Source organism: Olea europaea, chromosome 10 (genome assembly GCF_002742605.1).
Source record: "Olea europaea var. sylvestris chromosome 10, O_europaea_v1, whole genome shotgun sequence".
In the NCBI taxonomy this organism is placed as follows: domain Eukaryota; kingdom Viridiplantae; phylum Streptophyta; class Magnoliopsida; order Lamiales; family Oleaceae; genus Olea; species Olea europaea.
This window is the reverse complement of record NC_036246.1, coordinates 5,100,568-5,126,315: the sequence shown is the minus strand read 5'-3', so window position 1 is coordinate 5,126,315 and position 25,748 is coordinate 5,100,568. Positions and strand designations below refer to the sequence as shown.

The following is a 25,748-nucleotide window of genomic DNA, read 5'->3' as shown; positions in this document are numbered from 1 at the left end:
TATTTATTTCAGAGAGTTATACTCATCATAATTATGAAAAATTGAGAACCAAATAAAATTTAACCATAATTGTCATGTCTCTAATTCCAACTATAAATGGAAAGCTACTTTCGATTTAGAGCATAATAAAAATAATTACCAAATAATAAATCCTTTAAAGCGCAAGGCTTAATAACATGTTAACTATCCTCAAACGTAAACCAGCAACTAACAAAGACCAAACTAACTAATCAAGGTAATAAAGTTATAAGATTTTACTAAGAACAAGAAAATAAGTATTGTAAATAGTATTTATGAACGAGCATTGTACCCTTATAACCCTAATTGTAACCTATAAATATGGGACTTTGGTTTTCAACAAAATACATACAAATTTATTGATCATCTATATTATTCCCTTATACTTTCTCTTCAGTCTATAATACATTATTAGCACATAGTTTTAGTTAATTGAGTTATAAAAATTTATTCATCTTTCTGTTTACAAATCTCCAGTTAAGGTTAAAAAAAATAAATTAAAAAATTAAAAAGAAAAGAAGCAATCCTTTTTATCAATCAAAAAAATAAAGACAAAAAGTTCTAGTCAATTTCGTTCACTAAAAAACCTCTTCTTTTCTACTCAAATGAAAAGTATTCTCTTAAAATTGAATTGTACAAAAACGGGTATATTTATACGATTTGATCATATCATTTTGATAATACCAAATTATATTAGATAAATATTTGCATAAATGTAACTTTTTTTCAAAATCTCAATACAATATTTCAGAAGAATATTGTATTAAATAACAATCTAAGCCTCCGTTTGAGCCCCATTACCTAAAAATGAAAATGGGGAGAATAATATTTTTTAGAAAAATAAGTAATTGAAAAAGAAAGAAAAGTTTTCGATTTACGTGTAATATTATTTTATGAAAAATTGTGTGGTTGAAAATAGGAGAGAGAAAAATGAAATGTAATTTAATTTAATTTAATTTAATGGGGATCAAACGGAATATTTCAAATGAATATTATAGTATTAATTGAAAATGAATATTGTATTTATATTATTTTGTTATTCCTAAAGAAGCACAAATTTAGATATAGAACATTAAAAATTTTATTATATTGTTACTCTTAAAAAAATAAAATATTTTTACATATCATGTTCTTGACAAATTCCATGTCGATGTCATTGGTGTAATATTACTGTGAAAAGACACGATTGTATATATTATGGAAGAATTATATTATTATTTGGAATCAACGGTGCAGAAATATGTACGTAGAATATGAATAGCTTGCACAGTTATGATTAAAATATTGATATCTCAACATTTCATGGTCTATAGTCATTATAAATTTTGGATGGGACGTTCATAACTCATTATTTTTTAAGTCCAATGATTAAAATCAAGATCCAACGTGTCATTCGTAAGAAAATCGCTATGTGAGTAGTATTGGATTTTGAATAAATTTTCAGATTTACATTTCTAAAGAATTTAAGAATCGACTACGGTAATTTTGATGATGTGATTTGGTTAATAAAGTGTCGTTGCTCTTGAAGAATAACGTCCTTATATTTGATCAATATTCCAGGGAAATATTACATTGTTTATCATGTAGAACACAACCTTAAAAATCAATATTTATTAAAATACTATATGGCTTGAAAGTAAGTACGAATTAGGAAAATGTATATTCTAGAAGTATATTACACCATTCACGTAAAAGCACAGTTATATTAATATTCTAGAAGAATGTGTTGTATTTAACAATAATTATGCTAAGGAACAAAAATCGTAATTCTAAATTAATAGTTTAAAATTCATACCATTGGAGGACACTATGAATATTAATAGCTAGATATTCCTCTCTTTGCTCCTCAAAAAATATTAGACATCAATGGGGCAAGCGAATAAAATAATATGGATAGGAAAGGGGACCCTAGCCTTTTATATAGAAACTTATTAAGCCGTCCTATTAACAACTCCAATCCTAATTAGGGTATACATATTTCTAGCTCCCATACTTAAATTACTAAATTATAATATAAAATACAACCCGTAAGGTGTAAAATGGTCCAAGTGATCACTTAATATATCGGGCTTCATCACAGTATCATTATGAGCTATATATCTAACATGTAAAATTTGCAATCAAATGGGAAGCCCATAATTCAAAAATATTCTAACATTCTCTTACTTGGACAAATATTTGATTGCTATTAAATAATAAAACAAAACTTTTGATTTTCAGGTTAGACTACGTAAGTGGCCACACAAGTATAACTCCAATGATAACACCTTACACTACATGATCCGATCCAACAAGAATGTCAACATCGAACATGGAAGTCATTACACCATTTAAATGATGTAAGACCACTCCACAGTTACAGATGTCAACATCTTTATCAACATAAATCTCCATCCTCCAACCAATGTAGTAATTTGTAGTGTGAACTTAGCCCCAAATGTGATAAAAAAAAATTGTGCTAATTCATATCAATCCTCATAATGTTTCAAATCAAAATGAAGCCACATGTCTCTAAAAGAGACTCATCTTATGTCTTTATCCGTATATTTCAAGACCATAATAATATCATAATTAAGCCCTTGTTTAAGCCAAAAAGACAAAAGTCAAATGCATACTCAAAATAATTAATAGATATGGGAAAATATATTTTATTATTGGAAAATGCTGTTCCCGAGAAACATATAGGTCCCATAAGTACCCCATAAAGAGATCAAGCCAAAGGGTAGTTCTTTTACATAAATAACTCATACTAACCAAAAATATCAAAGGTTTCCACAAATATTAGCAACATGTGTCTTAAAAACTTTGAAGCGAGTCCCTCAGTCAAAGGATTTGCAGTCATTACCTCTGTATTGATATGCTCTATTTTCGTCTGTCATTCCTTAACTCTATCTCTAACCATCAAATATTTGATGTCAATGTACAAAACCTACCAGACTTTTATTATTCCTTGAAAAAACACTGATGCCTTATTGTATAAATAGTGATTGGTTTTGAGATGGAATCAATAACTTTCAACCTAAAAAAAATATCTTAGCCAAATGGTTTGGATTGTAGCTCCATAACATGCCACAAATTCAGTCTACATAGTAGAAGATGCCACTAAAGTTTGATTAATACTTTTCCAAAGATAACGCCGCCAGCTAATATGAAAATATAACCTAAGATTGATTTCAAATCATTTTAACATCCAATAAAACCAGAATCTAAGTAGTCTATCACCTCAAGATGATTTGAACGCTGGAAACTAAGAATGTAACTTTTAGTTTTCTTCAAGTATCTCATAATTTCCTCAGCTCTTTCTAAGAGCCTTGGATTTAACTAAAAATTACTAAAAACACTGGTTGCATAGGCTATTCCGATCTAGTGCAAACTTGATCATATATCAAACTCCCCACAGCACTAGAATATGTTATCATCTTCATAGATTCCCTTTTTAGCTCATTCTTTGGACATTAAGCTTTGTTAAACTTATCCCCTTTTATGATTGGCACATCACCACTTATATATTGAACCTTTCTAGAATACGTTGTTTATAAGCCTTCTGATAAAGTCTTAATAAGCCACGATTTCTATTACGATGTATTTCAATGTTAAGCATATAAAAAGGTTCTCCTATATCTTTCACCTCAAAATTAGCAGGTAATATTTTCTTTGTCTCATGAAGCAACTCCAAGTCACTGATAGCAAGCAAAATGTCATCAACATATAGGACAAGAAAAATAAAATTTCTCCCTCTAATTTTGAGATAAATGCATTAATCAATTGTATTTTCAACAAAACCAAGAGAAGTTACAACCTCATAAAAATTTAAATATCACTGTTGAGATGCTTACTTGAGGCCATATAAGGATTTATTCTATTTATGCCAAATTTTATTTTCCCTTCACAACAAAACCTTTAAGCTATCTTATGTAAACATTTTCAAATAGATCTCCATTTAAAAAGGTCGTCTTGACATCCAACTGATGAAGCTCCAAACTATAGTGTGTCATAAGTACCATGATAATTTTTAAAAAAATCTTTGGACAAAATAGGTGAGTAAGTTTCGTTATAGTCAATGCCACATTTAGGTGAACGCTTTTGCAACCAATCTTGCCTTCTTTCTTTCAACATTCCCTTTCAAATTCAATTTACTTTTGAAGATCCACTTGTTATCTATGGTTTTAGCATATAGAGAAGTTCATCAAGTACCCAAAGTCTATTCCGTTCCATAGGATTTATTTCATCTTCTATAGTATTTATCCATTTATGTGACTCAGGACTTGTCAATGCTTAATTATAAGTAACATGATCAACATGCCCAATATTAAAATCATTCTTCAATAAATAGGTTATGTAATCATTTGATAATACAGACCTTCTTTTCCTTTGCAATCTTCTAACTCGTGGCTCAGAAATTAACTTAATCGTTTTTGGAGAAGGAAGTTCCTCTTGGTTCCTCGATTCTTCATTAATAATTTCAACTGGTTGAGAACCAACTATTTCCTGTATAACAGGAACTGGAATAACAACTTGATTTGGTTCAACAAAAGTTATTTCAATGCAGAATTCCACTATTACCAAAATCATTCCCCAAAAAATTAGTAGTAATGGACTCAACAATTCTAGTGCCACGATTTGGACAATAGAACTTATATTCTTTTGATCTGTCCGGGTACAAAATAAAGTAACCAGGAGTGGATTTCAGGTCTATTTTTTTCAAAGGATTACAAATTCTAACCTCCGCTGGACATCCCCAGACTTTGAAATGACCCAAACTTGGTTTGCATCCTGTCCATAATTCAAAAGTTGTCTTTGCAACTCCTTTACTTGGAACTTTGTTCAAATATACGTAGCAATTTTTAAGCCTTTACCCAATAGATATTCTGGCAAATATGCTCTTCATGTCATATTTTTGACCATATCTTTCAGAGTACGATTATGTCTTTCAAAAATGTCATGTTGCTCAAGTGTCCTTGGCATTATATATTGAAGTACTATTTCCACACCCTTGTAAAAACTTTGCAAAGTCACCCATGTTTTGTCCAGACTCGTCATACTTGCCATAGTACTCACTACCATGGTGAAATCTTACAATTTTGATACTCTTTTCACATTGTATCTCCACTTCCATTTTGAAAATCTTGAATTCTCAAGTGCATTAGATTTATCATTAATCAGGTAAACATATACATATTGTGAAAAATCATCAATAAAAGTTATAAAATATTTGTTTTCACATATGTTAGAAGGTAAACGTCCACCAATAATGTATGTGTCAAATCCAAAATACCATCACTCCTAGTGGAACTTTTTATTGTAGATTTAGTTAGATTTCCTCTTACACAATCCACACAGTTGTCAAAATTAGAGAAATCTATCTCAACTTTTACTATTCTTTCCATTCTATCCCTTAAGATGTGATCCAACTTCTTATGCTACAACACAGAGGATGATTCACGGATTAGAGCCCTTTTCTTTGACGTATTGGTAGCACAAGAGACTTCATCAAAAGAAGCCAAAGGAAATTTGTATAAATCATCATATAAAAGACCATTTCCAATCAGACGAAAATCATAAAACAATTCAACCATTCCATTACGAGCAGAAGCATCAAGTTTTGATATAGAAATTAAATTCTATCTCACGGTACAAAAATTGTATTGTCTAAAATAAGAGAAAAATCAAACTCTAAAGACAACTTCACCACTCCCACGAACTCAACCTTCATTTGAACTCCATTTCCAACGCACAAGATCACTTTATTTTCACTTGGTCTCCATTTGCTTGTAAACCCCTATAAAGAATTTGCAATATAAATACTAGTACCCGAGTCTAACCACCAAGAATTCAAAGGTACATCTACAAAAAAATATCCAAAACAAACTAAGGCCAATAAAATACCTGCAGAACTCTTCTTCTTCTCTAACTAAGTCTTAAATTTAAAATAATCATTCTGCTAATGACCCTTCTCTTTGTGGAACTTGTATTGATCATTTTCTTTATAGTTCCTTTGGGACCACCAGAAGTCTGACCTCCAAAATTTTTATTCTGCTGATTGCGGTGTGACTTATGGCCCTTATGGAACTTAGACTTATGTTTATGAGAAGACTTCTTGTTCTATGATGGCTAAATGGCCAATTGCACATTTCCAACAATCTCACTTCGCATCCTGTACTCATTTTGGGCACATACTGTAATAATGTCAATTAAATCCCATTTATCTAGTTGACCATTATAAGCAACCTTAAGCTGATTGAACTGGCTAGAAATGCTATTTAAAGCATGATAGATTAGAAAAGGCTTCGTAATGGGAATCTTAAGAGCTTTAGCTTAGATGATATATTTATCATCTTCATAACGTGCTCCCTAACTCTACTTGTACCAGCATATCTCATATTTATCAATTTGTCCATCAGATCTCTAGTTGCACCTTTATCGGACTCAACAAATCTCTCTACTGTAGAATTCATAAAATTTTGGCATTTTTATTGTCTGGAATAGCACCCATAACGGAATCGGATATAGAGCGCTTAATAATTTTCAAACAAAATTTATTGGCCATTTCCAACTTTTCATACTTAGCCACATATTTAAGAGTGCTCTTATCTGTGGGTTTCGAAAGCTGCTTTTCCTTTGCAAAATTCAAGCCCAAAAGGCCAAGTGTTATTTTTTACTTCTCGTTTCCATCTCACATTATTATTCCCAGTTTAGGTTTCAATAGCAGACAATTAACTCGAAAGAGATGAGGCATTTAAAACTGTAAAAACATAAAATATCATAATTAATATTATCCAAACATAATGCATACAGTCAAAGGATGATGATATATCCATCTAATTAATATCGGCTATTAATTAGTTAATCCATAACTAAAGTCAAAATCATATGAATCTTATTATGGTAAGAACTTAGATGCATCATTATAAAGTCATATTTGGGCGGACAATATAACGCATTATAAGGTACTCTTAAAACGCATCATGAAGCTAATTAACAAAATCACATTGATTTCCAAAATACCAACGCCTTTAGGGAGGATGAGATTTTTAGACCAAAGTAAATTTGTTAACTGCCTCATGTCATTTTCCAAAATATCACATACAATAATACCTTTGGGCAATATACTATATGTAGGGATGTCAAACGGCTTGAGCGGCTCGTCGGCTCGGCCACTCGGCTCGTGGGCGACTCGGGCTCGTCATTTGCCGAGCAGGGGGCTCGATCCTACGAGCTCGTCCAAAAAATTGGATTTTAAAAAAAAAAGGTGCAAAAAATGTGCAAAAAAAAAAAAAAATTTAAAAACACGAGCTCGCGAGCGGCTCGTTAAAAACGAGCCACGAGCCTGAGCCAAGCTCGTGGTTTAAAGGGCCGAGCCGAACTATATGTAATAATTCAAAAATGCGACGCTAACACCTTTTAATTTTTTTGGTAGAGAAAATCAAATAAATAACTATGAGTGTACCACTTTGGTAGCTATCGCCTATTTTTATCTCAAAATATTTCTCTTAATGGGAAAACAAGCATCGTCTTGAAGCCTATGAAAAATTTAATCACTAAATAATGATTATGCAACAAATCATAATTATCAATCGATAAAAGACAAAATTCAGATGTGATTGTGAGAAAAAATTGATAACAAAATTTCAATATATTAGAGTTGAAATTTAAATGGACAAATAATAACAACATTTCAATATATAAACATATTAACGAAAATATAAAAGTCATCAATTTTACATATAATTTAAATTGGGTCAAAATTAAATTATAGATCAAACCCATTTAAAATAATTTTTCAAGTGAAAAATGTTGAAATAAAAGTGTTTTTTTGTATTCATTTGATTTTGTTTTACATGAAAATTGTCAATTAAAGGAATATAATTTACTGGTATTGGAGATGGAATTTGTTTCCACTGCAAAAAAAAAAATAAAAAAATTCAAGAAAATTATCTATATTTAGGTTTTCGTTTGGCTTTGTTTTACATAAAAATTGTCAATTAAAAGAATTTTTTTTTACAATAACTCTTAGAATTTGTTTCTATTTCCCAAAAAAAAACAAAAAAACAAAAAAAGCTGGAATTTGAAAAACCACCATACCCCCATGGGAATTCTTTTTCCCTAAAAAGCTGGAATCGACACTCGTGTAAGCACTATTCATGGAAAACAATTGCCTGGAAAAAAATGGTGTACCAAACACCCAAAAAAAGTGGGAAATGGAAAAAGATTTCCATTTTCCATGGAAAATATATTGTATAAAACGGTGTCTTAATTCAATCATGCTTAGTGTACATCATAGCCTACATCTTTGTTTATATTATGTTATGTGTCATTATCTCATTTGATAGTGTAAAAGAGAAAATTATTTTCAGCCCTGCCTTTGAGCCATGTTAAAAATCAGGCTCAAAGACAGGGGCGCCACATTATCTCATTTGATAGTGTCAAAGAGAAAATTATTTTCAGCCCTGCCATTGAGCGATGTTAAAAACCAGGTTCAAAGATAGGGGCGCCAAGCTGGCTCGAAAGCTTTTTTCAAACACTTATTTTTTGACAACACATTAAATGTCAACATGAATGTACACAATTGATGTATGGCACAACCCTAATTAATTCATTTCAAGCTTGAACTCATATTATACTTTTTTACATTTTAAGTCAATATTCATGTTGTTTGAGTCCAATTTTTTTAAATTAAAACCAGGTTCAAAGATAGGGGCGCCAAGCTGGCTCGAAAGCTTTTTTCAAACACTTATTTTTTGACAACACATTAAATGTCAACATGAATGTACACAATTGATGTATGGCACAACCCTAATTAATTCATTTCAAGCTTGAACTCATATTATACTTTTTTACATTTTAAGTCAATATTCATGTTGTTTGAGTCCAATTTTTTTAAATGCATTTTGTAATAGTGTTAAAATAAATAATGTGTGGTTAAAAAATACGAATTTTTTTTTGAATTTGGGTATAATATAATTTTATTGAAAAATATGTGGTTGAAATGTGATTAAATTATTATTTAGGGTCTGTTTCGTATTGATTTTTAAAATCAAATTTTTAACCGTTAGAGAGAAAAGTGGATATTACCTGTGAGTGAAGAAGTAAAAAATAACAGTTGATCATGTTAAGTAATGGTAAAAAAAATTAATTTTTTGGTGTGAAAAATCGGAACCAAATGAGGCCTTAAGATTGTATTTTGATTAAAAAAAAAAAAAAAATAGAGCTCAAACAAGAGGCTAATTTGAAAACAATGTATAGATGATTTTTTATATTTTATATTTTTTTCGAGTTAATTGTTCTAATGGTCACTGAACTTAGGTCTATGTTTTTGATTGACAACTAAACTTTAAAATGTATAGTTTTAATCACTGAACTTAGATCTATGTCTTTGATTGGCTAATGAGTTCTTTAAAATGTCGAGTTTTGGCCGCTGAACTTTGAAAAATGTTGTTATTACTCACTGAAATTTAAAAAATATTTTACATTACTCGCTGATTCGTCCTAGCATTAAAACAAAAAACATAGTAGCAAAACTTTCAGATCGATAATTAATTCAAATTATGATGATAACACTCAGATACGCAAGGCGAAGCAGAGCTTCCACCACCAGGTTTCTCCTCCCCTTCTCAACCACCGCCACCACTTCCATCCAGCCCTACTCTTTTTATTCGAACCCTTTTTTTCCTTCCTCCATTAAATCCACCACTTCACTTCAACGCGGAACGGGATACCCGTCTGAGGTCCAAGTAAACGATGTAGTTTCGTATTTTAGAGATTGGTTCATGTCCCGGAAAAACCCGTTGCTTGATCGAATCTTCGAAATCCTTCGTGCCTACGACGAATCTGCTGCCGATTCTGCCCTTTCCCGCTTCAATTTGCGTCTCTCTGAAGCCTTAGTCCTCGACGTATTAAGCTACGAGCAAAAAGACACGCTTTCTTGCTTGAAATTCTTCGATTGGGCTGGTCGCCAGCCCGGTTTCTACCACACTAGAGCCACTTTTAATGCAATTTTTCGGATTTTATCCAAGGCCAAGCTAATGTCCCTAATGCTAGACTTCCTACAAAATTATATGAAACAGAGGTATGTGCATAAAGTTAGATTTTACAACACTTTGGTGATTGGATATGCTGTTGCGGGCAAATCTGAGGTTGCACTGGAGCTGTTCGGTAGAATGAGGTTCCAGGGCGTGGACTTGGACGCATTTGCATACCATGTGCTGTTGAATTCACTAGTCGAGGAGGGCTATTTTGACGTGGTGGAAATGGTGGCGAAGCAGATTAGGGTCCGGGCAATTCAGAATGAGGTAACACATTCGATTATGATGAAGAGTTTCTGTAAGCAGAATGAGTTGGAGAGGGCTGAAAACTACTTACGAGTTCTGGTGGGAGACAATGGGATGGGATTGAGTGGGGCTGCGGTTGGTATTTTTGTGGATGCTTTGTGCCAGGATAATCAGTTTGAGAAGGCTGCATTATTGATTGAGGAGTTTCATAAAATGAATTTGGTTTCAATGGAGTATGCATACAGCGTGTGGATTAGGGACCTTGTTAAGGCTGGGAAGTTGGATGGGGCATTGGAGTTTTTGAAGGATAAACAGTCAGTCGAGGGGTATGTTCCTGATGTTTTTCGTTATAACATGTTGATTTGTAGGCTTTTGATGGAGAACAGGCTTATTGAGGTGTGCGATTTATTGATGGAGATGAAGGAGAGGGGAATATTGCCCGATGATGTCACAATGAATACAACATTGTGCTTCTTATGCAAGGGTGGAATGATGGATGTTGCCATGGATTTGTATGATTCGAGGGCAGAGTTTGGCCTTTCTGTGAGTTGCATGGCTTACAATTATCTTATAAATACTCTAGTGGGGGATGGTACTGTTGATGAAGCATATCGTGTGTTGAGGAATTCAATAGAACAGGGTTATTTCCCTGGAAAAAGGACCTTCTCCATTATTTCTGACGCTCTTTGCAGAGAAGGAAAGCTCGATAAGATGAAAGAGTTGGTTCTTGTTGCATTAGACCGGAATATCATGCCCAATGACTTGACTTATGACAAGTTCATATCAGCTCTCTGTAGGGCCAAGAGAGTTGAAGATGGTTACTTGGTACATGGCCAGCTTAACCGATTGAATAAAGTTGCTTCTAGAAGTACATATGTTCACCTGATCAACGGTTTTAACAAGTTGAGTAGAGGGGATATTGCTGCTAGATTACTCATAGAAATGCAAGAAAAAGGTTATCGCCCGAAAAGGAAATTGTATAGAGATGTGATTTGCTGTTTATGTCAAACAGATGATGCAGAGAAGCAAGTTTTCAGATTGCTAGAGATGCAGCTGGCTCGGCTTCAGCCCAGTTCACGTATTTACAATTTCTTCATTGATGGTGCTGGGCATGCCAGGAAGCCTGAGCTGGCTAGGCAAGTATATGAAATGATGACAAGAAGTGGTCTCGTACCGGACTTGAATTCTGACATACTAATGTTGCAAAGCTACCTGAAAAGTGAAAAAATTGCTGATGCGCTAAATTTCTTCCATGAAGCATACAAGAGGAGAGACCGTAGAAAACTGTGGCAGACCATGATTGTTGGTCTTTGCAAAGTTAACAAACCAGAGCATGCATTGCAGATATTTGAGAAAATGAAAGCAAACAAGTTACCGAGTCTGGAATCTTATGAGGAACTAGTGAAGTTGTATTGTGATCATAGGCAATACTATAAGGTTGTAGAACTTATCAATGATATGACTCAAATTGGGCGTCCTATTTCTTCCTTTATCGGCAATGTACTTCTGCTGAATTCTTTGAGAACTCGGAAACTGTATGATGCGTGGGCTTATTTTAGTCATGAGCAAAATCTAACACCTGTCAGTTGGAAATTGGGCCAGCTGGTTGGCGTTTTTTCTGGCTGTATTGAAGTAAACCAAGATATGGAGGATGTGGAAAAACAGATTCAGCAATCCTTCCCTCTAGACACCTACACTTACAATATGCTTTTGAGAAGATTAAGCATGAAGGAAATGGGCTATGCTAGCCAGTACCTTGATAGATTACATCAAAAAGGGTATGAGCCAAATAGATGGACCTATGATATCATAGTGCACGGTTTTGCCAAACGTGGTCAGATTGTAGAGGCTAGAAAGTGGATGGAAGAGATGTTTAGTAAAGGTTTCGATCTTACTGAGTACACCAAAAAAGTTATCTAGCATAAAAATCACTTTTTATTCATTCAGAAAGTTACATATGATTCATCAGACGTACAACTGCCAAAAGCTTGGTGAGTTCATTGCATTAACTCATAATTTTCATTTTTTTTTTGTTGTACACTACTTTAAACCTGTTCTATGTCAGCAAAATAATGCTTCTGGTATGTATTTACTCTTGTTTTTGATTTGAGAAGAAATTACAATAGTTATTTTCTGCTTTTGCTACTTATTTGTTTCTGTTTGACTCATATCCCAATGATGTCAGGTATGGACATATTTAAGTCACTGTTCATATTAGTGGCACTTCACAGAGTTTTCATATCTTGTGTTATATCATGAATAAGAATATGAAGAACTTAGATATATGCTTCTTGGTATTCTTGTTTGTCATTTATGGTTCTTTCAACTTTGTTTAGATTGTATATCTTAAGACTTAGAAATGTGAGGATTATATGATCATTTTATTTGATTGCTCAAGAATCACGAATTTGAAAAAATGACTTACTTTGTAGTTTATATTAGTCATGTAAGTGCACTGTATGAATTAGAATGGAATAAAATTGAATGGTGTACCTAAGGTTTGCTTTCTGGCAAACAAACTGGATAGATTCTTATTTGTCTCTTGCATAGAAAGATTTTGGGAAAAAGCGTTTGCCCCAGGAAAATTCATTTTTATTTCTTTGAAAGTAAAGCTAGATAGTAAAAGAGAAGTAGAATTAATACAGAATAAAGATAATATGCAATGAAGTGGAAAATGTACCAAGTAGAGATTGGTAGAGACAAGGTTTCAATTTTGAGGTGGAAAATAATTGGGGAATCATGTTTTAAATAATGAGCTCATCAATTTTAAATTTTAATTTTTTTTGGATATCATATTTTTGTAGTTCTTGGAATCTTAAATCGGAAATGGACCATTGGAGTATATTAGTATTGGCAGAATATCTGTACAGTTGTGATCATATAGTTATTATTATGATCCCGTAACCTTTTGTCTCTCATGATCTTACTCCATATATTGAGATTAACTAAATTGTTATTGTTTTTGTCGGTACCATAATTAACATTGTACTCAAATTGGACTTATTCCGGACAGATCTGTATTCTCCACTAGCCATTACTACAACTCACTGTGTCCAATGGACATCCTGTTCTCTTTACTTTCTTTAATAAAATACCTAGACATATAGGTCCATATGGAGTTATGAAATTCTTTATGCGCGCACACATATTCATGAAATTGTATCTCCTTCTGTATATGGGAGACTATAAGATGCTGTATCTTTATTTCAAAATTTAATTAGTTTCCCATGTCAGTAGAATACTTGAGTAATTGCTGACAAGTGTCACACTTTATACCTCTCACCTTTTTATGTGAATCAACTACCAGATTATTGGACTTTGTGTATCAATCTTGTGTAAATTCATTGGCTTCCTTAGATTTTATCTTTCAAACACCTTTTACATTATATGAAAGATTCTATAATTACTAAAAGGAATAATGTATAATAAAAAAAAAAAGGGGAAATTTTGTATTTTAAGGATTTGTTCCCTGACCAGTAAATTTTTCAGTTTTCTTCCAAGCGTTTGGTATCACCTCAGTGTTTCGAGTAAAATGCCTCTGAAGTGTAGTCATAGAGATTTATTCACATTTACCATGATTTTCCCCATTTGATATGTTTTCCCATCTTCTCCCATAAATTTAGTTCAACCATACAACTGGAAAATAAATTTTCCAATTTACTTGTTTCTTTTTTCCTCTTACTTTCCTGGAAACTAACATAGCTAAGGTCCATTCTTCATTTGTGAACTTTGTGAAAGGACTTTGCATTTATTGTTTAAATGCTGTCCATTTGCTATATGCCCCAACATTTTCTTCTTAGGTAGTTATGGCAAAAAAACCTGTCCTGCTCCGAATGGGGCAAAAAAACCCTCTCCGATGGGTTGGCGGGGCGGGGGTGCCCAGCCTGGTGAAATTTTTTTATTTTTTATTTTTAAATTTCAAATATTATTATTAGAAAATAAAATACAAATGTAAAATTTTAATTAATTACAAAAGAAATAAAATTTAGTCAAAACGTAATTTTATTTGAAATTGTTTAATTTTTAACATTGTTTATTTCAAGTGTTTACTTTGAATTTTAAAATTTTGAATTTATATTTTATTCTCTAATAATAACATAATTTTAAATTTAAAAAAAAATAAAATAAAATAAAAAATTAAACGGGGCGACAAATGGGGCCCGGCCTAGCCCCGCCCCTTCCCGAACCCGCCCCACTGCCATCCCTGTTCTTAGGTCGTATTTATTGGTGTAGAGGGTTGATATTTTTAGATGCAGTAAATCCAGCTCTCAACAAATCTGTACCATATACCTGAGAAAAAAGGTAATGTTTCAAAAGGAAAATGAAGAAGTATCTGTGTACTAAGCTGTGAGCTTTGTTCTATAAGCTCATTTGCTCTCTAAGCTTGTCAGCTTGACTGCGACACATGCAGAAATGGGTAAAAGCAATTCACTTTCAACCATAAAAAACTTAGTGTCCAAAAACTTTCAGGCTGCCAAATATCCATCTTCTTTGTTAATAGTAAGAAGATAATCTCACCATTGAACCGCATGACTTTACACCTTCTCATGCAATTCGACTAGAACATTTTCAGTCCTTTTGGGATTTTGTTCCTATGACTTTTAAGCTTGCCTGGGATCTTAAAAATTCCAATGAACTATTCACGTCTCACTATTTCTGGGGTAGCTTAATTGCATCTCCTAACAAGCACGGGGATTTCAAAAGTTTCAGAGGATTAAGGATTTCCACAATATGATGCATTCATTTGGCTGTCACTCTTCTTGGCCTATTAGACTAGTGCGCCCTGTGGTTAGTCTAGAGGGAATGGAATTCTCTACCCTTTGTTGCAACAATGTACTTCGTAATCATGTTATTTCATATCCCATTAAATATATTTCTTGGACATCGGTATCTTTAGTTTAAATGACTAGATAGCTATGCCAAACTCAAATATTCTACAATTACATTTTATTCACATTAATGCTCTCAATACAGTAGTTGCCTTTCTTGGATACCCTTGCTTCCAAGTTGAGCTGAAATCATTTGAGTGCTTGTTTGGTTCTCTTGGACTCTCTACAACAAGGCCAAAAATAATCAAGTGCTTGTGGTGGTGAGCACGACGTGCCTAAATTCTCCTTTTAGATGCAGGAGACAGTGACAGTGCATGAGTGTCAAGTCATAAGATTCTTTTATATATTTCACTTTATTTGCCTCTCCATGCCTCTGAAATGGATCTTCCCTCACAAGTTCTATCTCTATTTTTGGAGTGAAGCATGTAGTAGACTTGAGGAATGGAGGATAAATATGAGGATAATATCCCAATAATTTACCCTCCAACTCATCTTCCCTTTCGCAAGTCGTCTTTATCTTCCCAGCCTGCCACCTTCCACAACCTTTGGATTAAACAGCACGACAAATCAGACGAGGTAATTAAAAGTATATTGGGAAAACTTCTTCTTTGTAATGATAAAATGAATGTGTATGAGACTTGTGATGGTTATGTTGGTGTTTTGAGCGGTTGGTAACTAAAAGGTGCCCAGAAAGATGTGGATGAACATGGGATTTAAGTGATGTATAGTGAAGGTGCATGCTGGTTTGGTGCCCACAGTAGCGTGTTCTTCTGGAATTATATGGAGAGAAGGGAAGTATAAAACTGGATTATGATCTGCATGTGTGCAAGCGGCTGTGAATTATGTTCCAAGGAAGTTAAAAACCTTCAAACTTAGTTTCCGAAACTTCCATTTACAGCTCATTTCTTGTTTTTATCTAGTTGAAACTATAAAATGTACGTAATCTACAACTTAATTGATATTTAAATTTGTACGTCCTTATTGTCAGGAAATGTGGGACTGGGATGTCGAATAATGTGCAGGTTCATGGAAGGAAACAATTATTCTTGTGAAATGCTGATCCACTTGAAAGCGAATAGTTATATTCCACCAGGTACATATAGCATTATGCAGTCTAAAACCCACATGGAAGATTAGGTATGTTCTTGTGATGTGTTACTATTTGTNATTCCACCAGGTACATATAGCATTATGCAGTCTAAAACCCACATGGAAGATTAGGTATGTTCTTGTGATGTGTTACTATTTGTAGAATTAAACGGTTTTCATGTAGTCTCGAGTCTTTGGAGCTTGCTTTGTACAATCAATTGGACTTGAAACTCCAGAAACTGCAAGCAGGTTAATCAACCCCTTTGCTTTCATGGTAATAAATTCTAGCAGGGCGAAAGGTCCAAATGACACACAGTTGGAACTCAAAGCCCTTTCAGGTCATCTAATAGGTAGGTGTAGCCAATGGTACTTTGATAGATCAACCATTTTTTTACTAGATCACCATCACATCCCCGATGTGTTTTTTAGGCTCCACAAGACAGGACGGATGTGAATAAGATTTTCTTACCATGATATAAATGGAACCTAAATAATACAATGGATGGGGACATAAACCTGACCTCCAATCCAATGCATGAAAGACGAAAGCAGTAAATGAGGTAGTATTTACCTCCTGTACAAATATGAAGAAAGAAACAATAGTCTAAAGACTGCTGAATGTGAAAAGTCCATATCTGTTAATCTGTACATGAGTGCAACCATTGGTCCTAACCTTCTGTAGTGAGTTAGCAACCTAGTTTCGCTCACGATAGATGTGGGAAATAGTATAACTATCAAGGGAAAGTAGATGGCTGATATGTTTAAGAGTAGCCTAAATAGACTATGGACCTCCACTACAGATGATACAATATACTAGAGAGGAGTCTACCTCTATCCATAAGTTTGAAAGTCTGAACCTCTCCAGTACTAAAAGAAGAAAGCTCCAGTCACGGTCATATGCTTTAGCCATAACAAGCTTACATTACCTTCCCGCACCTTTGCATTAGGAGTATGAAGGAGCTTTTGGGTCAAGGGTACATTATCACCAATAAGTCTGCTTACAGTTAATGCGCTCTGATATATGGAAGTGAAGAATTCAATTGCGAATTCAAAAGCGTAGTATTTACCTGTGTTCTAAAAAGCGTGGCTAGACGTCGTGGTCATGTTTCAAGCTTTACAAGTTTAGGGGAACCTAATCATGGCGTAGGTCAAAAAAGTCATTTTTTATTTTTAATACTATTTTTAAACTTCTAATCATTCTACTGATTATTTAATAATTAAATAATACNAGGTCAAAAAAGTCATTTTTTATTTTTAATACTATTTTTAAACTTCTAATCATTCTACTGATTATTTAATAATTAAATAATACGTACCTAACATCTAAAATTATAAAATACTATATTTACTTAATAATTTCTACAATTAGTCAATAGGAAAAAATTGAAACAAAAGTCACATAAGAATCTTTTCAAAAATGGAAAAAAAAAAGAAATTAATAAAGCACTCTTAATTGCGCATTAAACGATCAATTTGGCAGTTGAATGCTTAATTTCGCGCTTACTGCCAAGGATTGGCGTTTAGGCGCATTTTTTTGAGCATTGGTATTCACCTTATTTGACATTGTCACCTTATCTGACATTGTGTATAAGCTGAAGGATCAAAACTTAGACCACCTACAAGCACCATCCTTCTTGGAGACCAAAACAATAGAGGTCACGGCAAATCCCTTGGGTACGTGACCACAGCAAAAAGATCCAACATTGCCTGAAAATACATTATCATGACTAATATTTCAGCAGTGCTGATAAAAGGAGGAGAATACATATAAATCTGCGGCACTATTGGCATCAATGCTGAAAACCACTTCTTGTACCTCATCTAAGAAGGTCGTTGGTTGAGTTCTAAATTATTTGCCTCCATTACCATACTAGGTATGATGTAAGGTCTAATAAGATTAACAAGTTGTGAAGGGGCAGACGAGATCCTGAAAATAGGAGATAGCCAAGCTTTGAAACGTGTCAAGGATATTCCTTGACTGCATCCGAATATACCAATGTAAGATTAGATCTGGTCAATCATCAAGTGAAAACAACAGGTGTTACGGCCACCCTAACAAACCTAGCTTGAACTAGCCTTCTGCTTTCAATAACTTTCCTCAGGTCAAGTGAACAGGTGTAGGCTCCGAGTCGTAAACTCCCTATGTATCATTTCCTGACCGGTTGAAATATCAGTAAATACACATTGAGTCCACCAATGAAACCTCTGTTTCAGCTTAATGGATGTCTCCCAGAGAGTAGCCATCCTGGTAGGATGTGTAGGGAGGGACCACTTCTAAGAGAAAAGACTGAAAAATCATGATGCTTAGTCCACACGTTGAGGTATCAAAAGAGCCAAGGCCCAAAATTGTCGTCCTAAGAACACTGAAGAAGCAAATGCAGATGATAAGAACTCCAATTCAAATGCCTGAAAGTGTGCCATCGAAAAAATGATGAAGCCAAAGAATTAATGAAGACTATCCAACCATGTCAACACCCTGTTATTAAAGTTTACTGGCTCCCTAAGAATCCAGCATCAACAAACTCACACAATACATCATCATATCACAAAAGTTTGAATTACATCTCTTCCTCCCTGTGTGCTCCCCATGATGTGCAACGATATTAAAATCTCCCCCAGTTATGGCACATCAACAATAAGGGAAGTATGGTGAAGATCTGTTCATAAGCTCTCATACCAATATAAGAACAAGAAACATGGACAGGAGAAATATAAATTGGTCTAGCCAGCCTAGGATCCTTAATTTTAGTATGCAAGAATTGGGGATGATCAACAATAATTGAAACAAGAGTCTCCACATTCCAGAAACATCAAATCTTAATAGACGCATTCTCTAACTCATGCCAAAGTATAATGATCGTCAAATAAAGTTAAAGTTCTTATTTATGACAAATGGCTCCAAAATCAAAAGGAGATAAATATGGAGTTGAACGAGTTTCTTAAGACACGATTACTTTTGCTAGCTACACCCTCACATTCCATATAAGGACATATAAAAAATTGGAGGGGAACATCACCTATGCAACTGGTGCTCTCAGTCATTCATCTAGTAAGATGTAGAGTATCTAATGCCTTACGATTCCTTGGGCTCCGAATTTGGATAAAACCATCATGATTTTGCCTATCCCAACCCAAACAAGTTCTCAGAAGAACTCCTGCCAAAATGCTCCCACTGGTGGACCATCTACTTTCACTCTATATTTTATATAGTGGCCTCCACGATCTCATGACAACTGAAATAAATACTAACTTCCGTGGGTCCTAACTTGTTGGTAAGCGCGTAGAGCAACTGTAAGTGGTCTCAGATCGGGAGGAGATGACTGCTCTCTTATCACTGTCAATATATACTCAGGCAAGGGATCTGGTAAAGCAGTAAATGAAGATGGCTTAGGAGCCGTGGAGTGAGGTAAATATTTTCTAGTAGGGTACCTTGACAGGAGACACTGAAGGACCAATACTTATACGTGTAGGCTCAGGAGAAAATACTAGAGCAGGAATAACTGAAAGAGCAAGAATAACTTGGGGAACCACTTACGGAGCAGATGCTGTAATAGGTGCGCCACATCAGAACTGGCCAGCTGTTGTCCAGAAGAACAATAATTGGAACCCACTGTTTAGGAGTTTCTACAGCAACCTCCATGCCTTTACTCTTACCAGCCCGACTGGTAGGTCGGGGGAAAGACAACACACGGGGAGCAGGGGAATGCCAACCATACACTGATCAACACGGTGTCCCATATGTCTACACTTACTATAGAAAAACGGGTAACTTATAAATCATATCTTGCCAAAAATCGTTGTTCTCACCACGCTCAATCCAAACCTATCAGGTAGCTTATCCTCCAAATTCACTTCAACAGAAACCTACCTATGCCAGGCTTACGCATGTCCAAGTTGTCCTCATTAATCCTTCAGTACTCCAATGGTTTTAGCCAATGCAAACAAAAAACTTTTGGCACACAAAATGAACAGTCAGTAATGGGAAAAATATTTATGAGTAATAGGAGTCTCAAGCTCAGGATGGAAATCACAAGTCCCTTTTAATATATGCATTGAACAACCCTCAATATACTTGAAGGTTTCATGAGCAGTCTACTATAGTTATCCCCATGCATTAAATGAATCCAAATATGCTTATAATTAATAAGACCAATTTTAAATTCAACATGAAACACGTAGTATAGAAAATTTTCACGTACCTTCAACATGTAGGCTTGTGATGAGAAAATTTGCCATATGTGTAAACTTGAATGGCAGGCAAGATAGCCTCATCATATGAAGATAATGCAATGGCAAGCTCGCTAAGTAGAGAGTGGACTTCTTAGCCATAAAGCTATGTCAAATAGAGTCAGCCTGGCCTTGGAGTACAAAAGCAAATAATTTTCTTAAACTCTTCTCGGTCTGGGAAATGGGCTTACGATTAGTAACTGCTGCTGCATAAATCATTAATCCTTCAGTACTCCAATGGTTTTAGCCAATGCAAACAAAAAACTTTTGGCACACAAAATGAACAGTCAGTAATGGGAAAAATATTTATGAGTAATAGGAGTCTCAAGCTCAGGATGGAAATCACAAGTCCCTTTTAATATATGCATTGAACAACCCTCAATATACTTGAAGGTTTCATGAGCAGTCTACTATAGTTATCCCCATGCATTAAATGAATCCAAATATGCTTATAATTAATAAGACCAATTTTAAATTCACCATGAAACACATAGTATAGAAAATTTTCACGTACCTTCAACATGTAGGCTTGTGATGAGAAAATTTGCCATATGTGTAAACTTGAATGGCAGGCAAGATAGCCTCATCATATGAAGATAATGCAATGGCAAGCTCGCTAAGTAGAGAGTGGACTTCTTAGCCATAAAGCTATGTCAAATAGAGTCAGCCTGGCCTTGGAGTACAAAAGCAAATAATTTTCTTAAACTCTTCTCGGTCTGGGAAATGGGCTTACGATTAGTAACTGCTGCTGCATAAATCATCCAGCTCGATTAAGAGTAGACTGAGTCTTTTGGGGCAGAATAGGTTGGCAAAATTATCCTAGAGAAGTGGAACAATGGGTGGGGGTCGTAGCTAGCTCTTGATGTGCACGAGTTGAGGCAACATGTGTATCACATGTGGCATGTGTTCCACACATGTGATGGGTTAGGTCAGGAAAGGTCGGATGTGTCGCGTAGGCTGGGGAACCAGAATTCGGAGCACGTGTGGCCCATCAAGATGTGTGCGGTTGGGTTGCATGCATGCCGAGGCAGTTCGAATTCCAATGAATTGTTGTTTTTGATTGTAGCATCTCCTAGGGTGTCAAAGGTCATTCTGCATCAAATTGATGATTGGTGGTGGATCCTATCAAAAAGCATGGGAGGGGTCGTCCAAGGCCGGCGGTCAAATGGGCGATCTCCAGAACGATGGTCCCATTGGAATAGGTGGCAGCATTAGGGGCTATACATGCTGCTGCCATTGAAAGGTTTTTGTTGCCAACAGGGACACGTATGGTCAGCATTGGCCCGGGGGATTGTTGGACCAGTCGACAGTACTTTGCCAACTCTGATGTAGTCTGGATCTGGGAGTTTGTTGGCAGATCTTGGGCTTTGGAATGCGCATTGGAGCTCCGTTTTGGTCCAAAATTGCCTAGAGCTTGAGAGAGTTTAAAATAGATTGGGCCAGCAGCCATTAAATCAAAGAAAGGGTTTGCAATGCATTGGTGCTTTTGTCTTTTTCACTTCCATCGACAGCAGAAAAACTACTCTATAGGGGTGCTAGCTTATGGAATGATCAATTCTCCAGGGTGGGCATCAATGCCAGACAGCGAATATTTTGGTTTCTTACAGTGGCAATAGCAGAAAAACTACTGTAGAGGGGGGCTAGCATATCAAATGATCGATTCATGCTTTTAACACTAGAAAGATAGTTCTCTTACAGTGGCAGATCAAAAGATAACTTGATGAGCAAAATCCGCTGATTAGATAAAAGAGGAAGGTTATCAAATCCAAAGCCTATGGCCTCCTCATGACACCCTTATCTACGAAGTTCATTCTTACATTGAGGGTCTGGCATTTATTATGGCCTTCCTGATGAAAATCATTTGCTTAAATATGTTCCCTTTGTTATCTCGTTGTGAGCAGATACTGGAACTGTATGCAAGCAGCATATGATAATATCTGTGCCTGCAGAAACTTGATTTAACTGTTCCAATAGTTAAATTATAGATCTGTAGAATTTCATTTGGAGCTTCAAAAGTTGAAGCATCTCTCTGTAAAGATTAATTGGGGGCTTAATTTCTTTTTTGGCAGATGTAAACATGCAATGTGGATGTTAACAACTTGGTATTTTCTGGAACAATTTATCATTCCCCACCTACTCCCGATCCGACTCTGGTTATCTTTTGCAAGGGTAGAAGACAATCCTGTGGATGGAAGGCGAAAAGTTCTATTTCGTGAGAAGGCAAGGCTCGATTTGACCTGCTGCTGAATGAGATTAACAGCTTGTTTGGGAGCGCTTTTTTGTCCCAAAAAATTGATTTTTTGACCGTTATTCCACTATTCCAGTTGTCATATTTGACTTCTTCTCTCACAGATGGACCCCACTTTTCTTCCAACAATCAAAAAATCAATTCTCAAAATCATTCCCAAACAGGCTCTAAATCTGAGAGATCCTTCACTCACCGACTTCTTCCTTTTTCTTGTTTGGAAACCATTACCATACTTAATCACACAACTTTAATTGATTGCCAGACAGCGGACTGGGATTGAACATGCTGAGGAGCAACAACGAAGAAGAGCTTCAAGTTGTGAGGGGACCCCCCAAAATTTTTTCACAATAAGTAGATTTGTAGACCATCTAGTGAAACAGAAAGTCCTTGAAAAAGATAACACTAATAGAGAAATGTAATAGAGCAATGGTGGTCACGTACAAAAGATTAGGGAGAGATACTTTTCAGATTTCAGATATTTTTTTGAATTTTTTGGATTATATTTTTGTATTTGTACAGAAGAATATGAATGGTGTTCCGGCAGAGTAATGAGATTTGTATTTTCAGAATTGAGTGCCTTAAATTATAGGTTTCCTTATGATTTTTGTGTTTGGCATACGCATTTTCACCAAATTTTAGAAATATATAAATTGTTAAAAGTGCATTTTGGGGGTGTCAAAATTCAAAATGGATGGTTGGTGATGGATCATGGATGTAGTGAGTAGATGTGGTTTCACTTGCTTCTTGTTTGATTTATCTTTGTGCAAACAAAATTTGATTCTATTGATCAGGTAGGCAAGCAATTCTGAACACCGAGCAATGTTGTAAGCTGACACGAAGCTGTAATATCCAAAAGCAGCAAGAGAATCACTACTAACACTTCCTTCTTGCTGAATATACGCTGGGAAAATGCTTCAGAACTGTAAATGATTATAGTGAAAGTTGCGCCTGCAATCTTTCGTCTTCCTATTAGTATTGGGACTCCTATTAAATTTAAGTGATGTCTTGTATTTGGAACAACTACATCAAATAGCTGCAGGCATGACAGTCATACTGGTGTAGTCCCCTCTGTTACGGCTAAAAAATTAGCTTCCTTGGTCGATCATTCTTCTTTCTTGTGGCCCTAAGATACCAAAAGTCAGTAACAGTAGGATAATGAAAATAGTTGAATGAGAGAATTTAAGAATATATTATTCTTGTAACTATGGCATACTTGAAGAGCTTGCAGAAGAGAATTCTCTATGAACTGGACTGATATAATATATTAGAATTTTGTTTGTTTATTTATTGCTTGACGTGGATTTTATCCATTTATTGATGGACGGTATAGCAAATAGGAATGCCAACAGGCAGGTATGCCATTTCCGTTCCCCGTCCTATTGAGTATTTGGTCACTTTGCCTCGTCTCCATATCCTGTTTAATGTGGGATCAGATGGGATGGTTCATTATTATTATTATTATATCTGTAGTTGGTGAAAATTATTACAATTTTTTCCCATTTAAGAACAACCATGTTCGCTTTGGAAAGGGTAATAATTCTTCTCTTTTTTTGCTCGATAAAAAAAATTAAATTTTAAATGAATTTTAAATGGGACGGATAGCGAGATGGGGACCATGTTTCCCGTACTCACCCCATCCTTGCTTCAGGATAATGAATCTTACCCCGTTTACCCAATTAGACGGGTAATTTTCATCCCATTTGGGGCGGGTGTCGAGTTGAATGATGGCCTCTACCCCAAATCCAAGGAATAGTATTGAAATGTTGACCTTTGAAAATGAAACAAAATCTCCATCACGTCGTATAATTGCTTTCCCAGGTCTTTTCCGATCACGGGAGCTCTTGGGGAGCAGCTTTACGTCAAGAATTGCTGCCATGATGACGAACAATATTTCTGATAATATTGCTTGCTTTCCTTATTCAACAAGCCTACGGTGTTTCTGGCCTTTATATATTATTTGACAAGTGTCACCTTGTTCTTTGAGATCATAACAATAATTCTATGACATGTGGCCTTTGTCCATTAGACTAGTTATTTTCACAAGATTTTTTTTAAATATCCTTTTGATGTGGCACTTCTCTCATGTTGTCAATATTTGTTTTCCTTTAAAGATACTCAACTGTCCCCTATAGCCTCGGTTGTTTTGGAATTGTTGAAGTCTGATTTGTTCCAAGTATCTAAGTTTGATTATGGGAGTTTGATATTTTTCTACGAATACAAAGGCTCGACTTTATGTTGTCAGAATTAGGGAGAAATGACATTAGAGCTTCCCCTGTGCAAAGTGACTACAACAAAGTATATTATGCTTTAATTCTGCAATGACACGTTTCCCATTTGCATAATTTATGATCATTTTCATATAGATGTACATATCGAAATTTTTTATGCAATCATAATATTTCCAATTTTGCCAATGTCGTTTGACAGTTCTTGTTGTGCATTTATGGCTTTATTGGCTAAAAGTTGTTTGAGTTGGCTACAAGATTTGAAAATCACCGTCAATACCTTGGTGTAGTGAGCTACATGTGGGACCAAATATTCCATGTCATTTTCTCCTCGGTCTTTTAGCCTAAGTGGGCCACAAAGGTTTTTAATTTAGGAGAAAATTAGACTATATACCTTAAAAAGCAAGTATAAAAGATTGTATCTTTTCATTAATTTTAAAACTAAACCTTAACATTTTCAGTACTTTCCTCTCTCTTCTAAGACAAAAAGTGACATACACTTTGAACTCCAAAAATTGGTTGATTAATTTAACTTATGTGAAAGGTAATGATACTCAAGTTTTTATATTGATGAGATTGAATCTCAATGACAACAATGCATTGCTTTTTTGCAAAAATTTAAAGCAATAATACTAAATTTTTATCATTATAGTAGTTGTATTCAAAGGGATGACATGATACTTTTTAACAATGTTATACATTGGTTCCTTAAAAAGTGACATGATGTCATATTTTTAACAAAGTCACACACACTTTGAACTTTGAAAATTTGTTGCCTAATTTTAGATTATGTGAAAGTACAAGAATAATTTTTTCATTCTTATATTCGCTATCCCCTTTCCAT

The 25,748-nt window shown here is 34.8% G+C and overlaps 1 protein-coding gene across 10 annotated transcripts; it reads left to right on the top strand.

Annotated features, from left to right (window-relative positions):
* The first annotated feature begins 9,504 nt into the window (after positions 1-9,504).
* On the top strand, positions 9,505-23,962 carry LOC111400967 (pentatricopeptide repeat-containing protein At1g71210, mitochondrial). 10 transcript variants are annotated; one of them, XM_023028462.1, is made up of 4 exons: positions 9,505-12,277; positions 16,104-16,208; positions 16,293-17,351; positions 17,436-17,539. In XM_023028462.1, the coding sequence occupies exon 1, from the start codon at positions 9,564-9,566 to the stop codon at positions 12,204-12,206; it is 2,643 nt and encodes an 880-aa protein (XP_022884230.1). In that variant the 5' UTR covers positions 9,505-9,563; the 3' UTR covers positions 12,207-12,277; positions 16,104-16,208; positions 16,293-17,351; positions 17,436-17,539. The 10 variants fall into 10 exon arrangements, with proteins under 10 accessions (XP_022884230.1, XP_022884231.1, XP_022884232.1 ...); XM_023028463.1 differs by lacking the exons at positions 16,293-17,351; positions 17,436-17,539 and adding an exon at positions 23,471-23,962; XM_023028464.1 differs by lacking the exons at positions 16,293-17,351; positions 17,436-17,539 and adding an exon at positions 22,605-22,687.
* Positions 23,963-25,748: the final 1,786 nt, after the last annotated feature.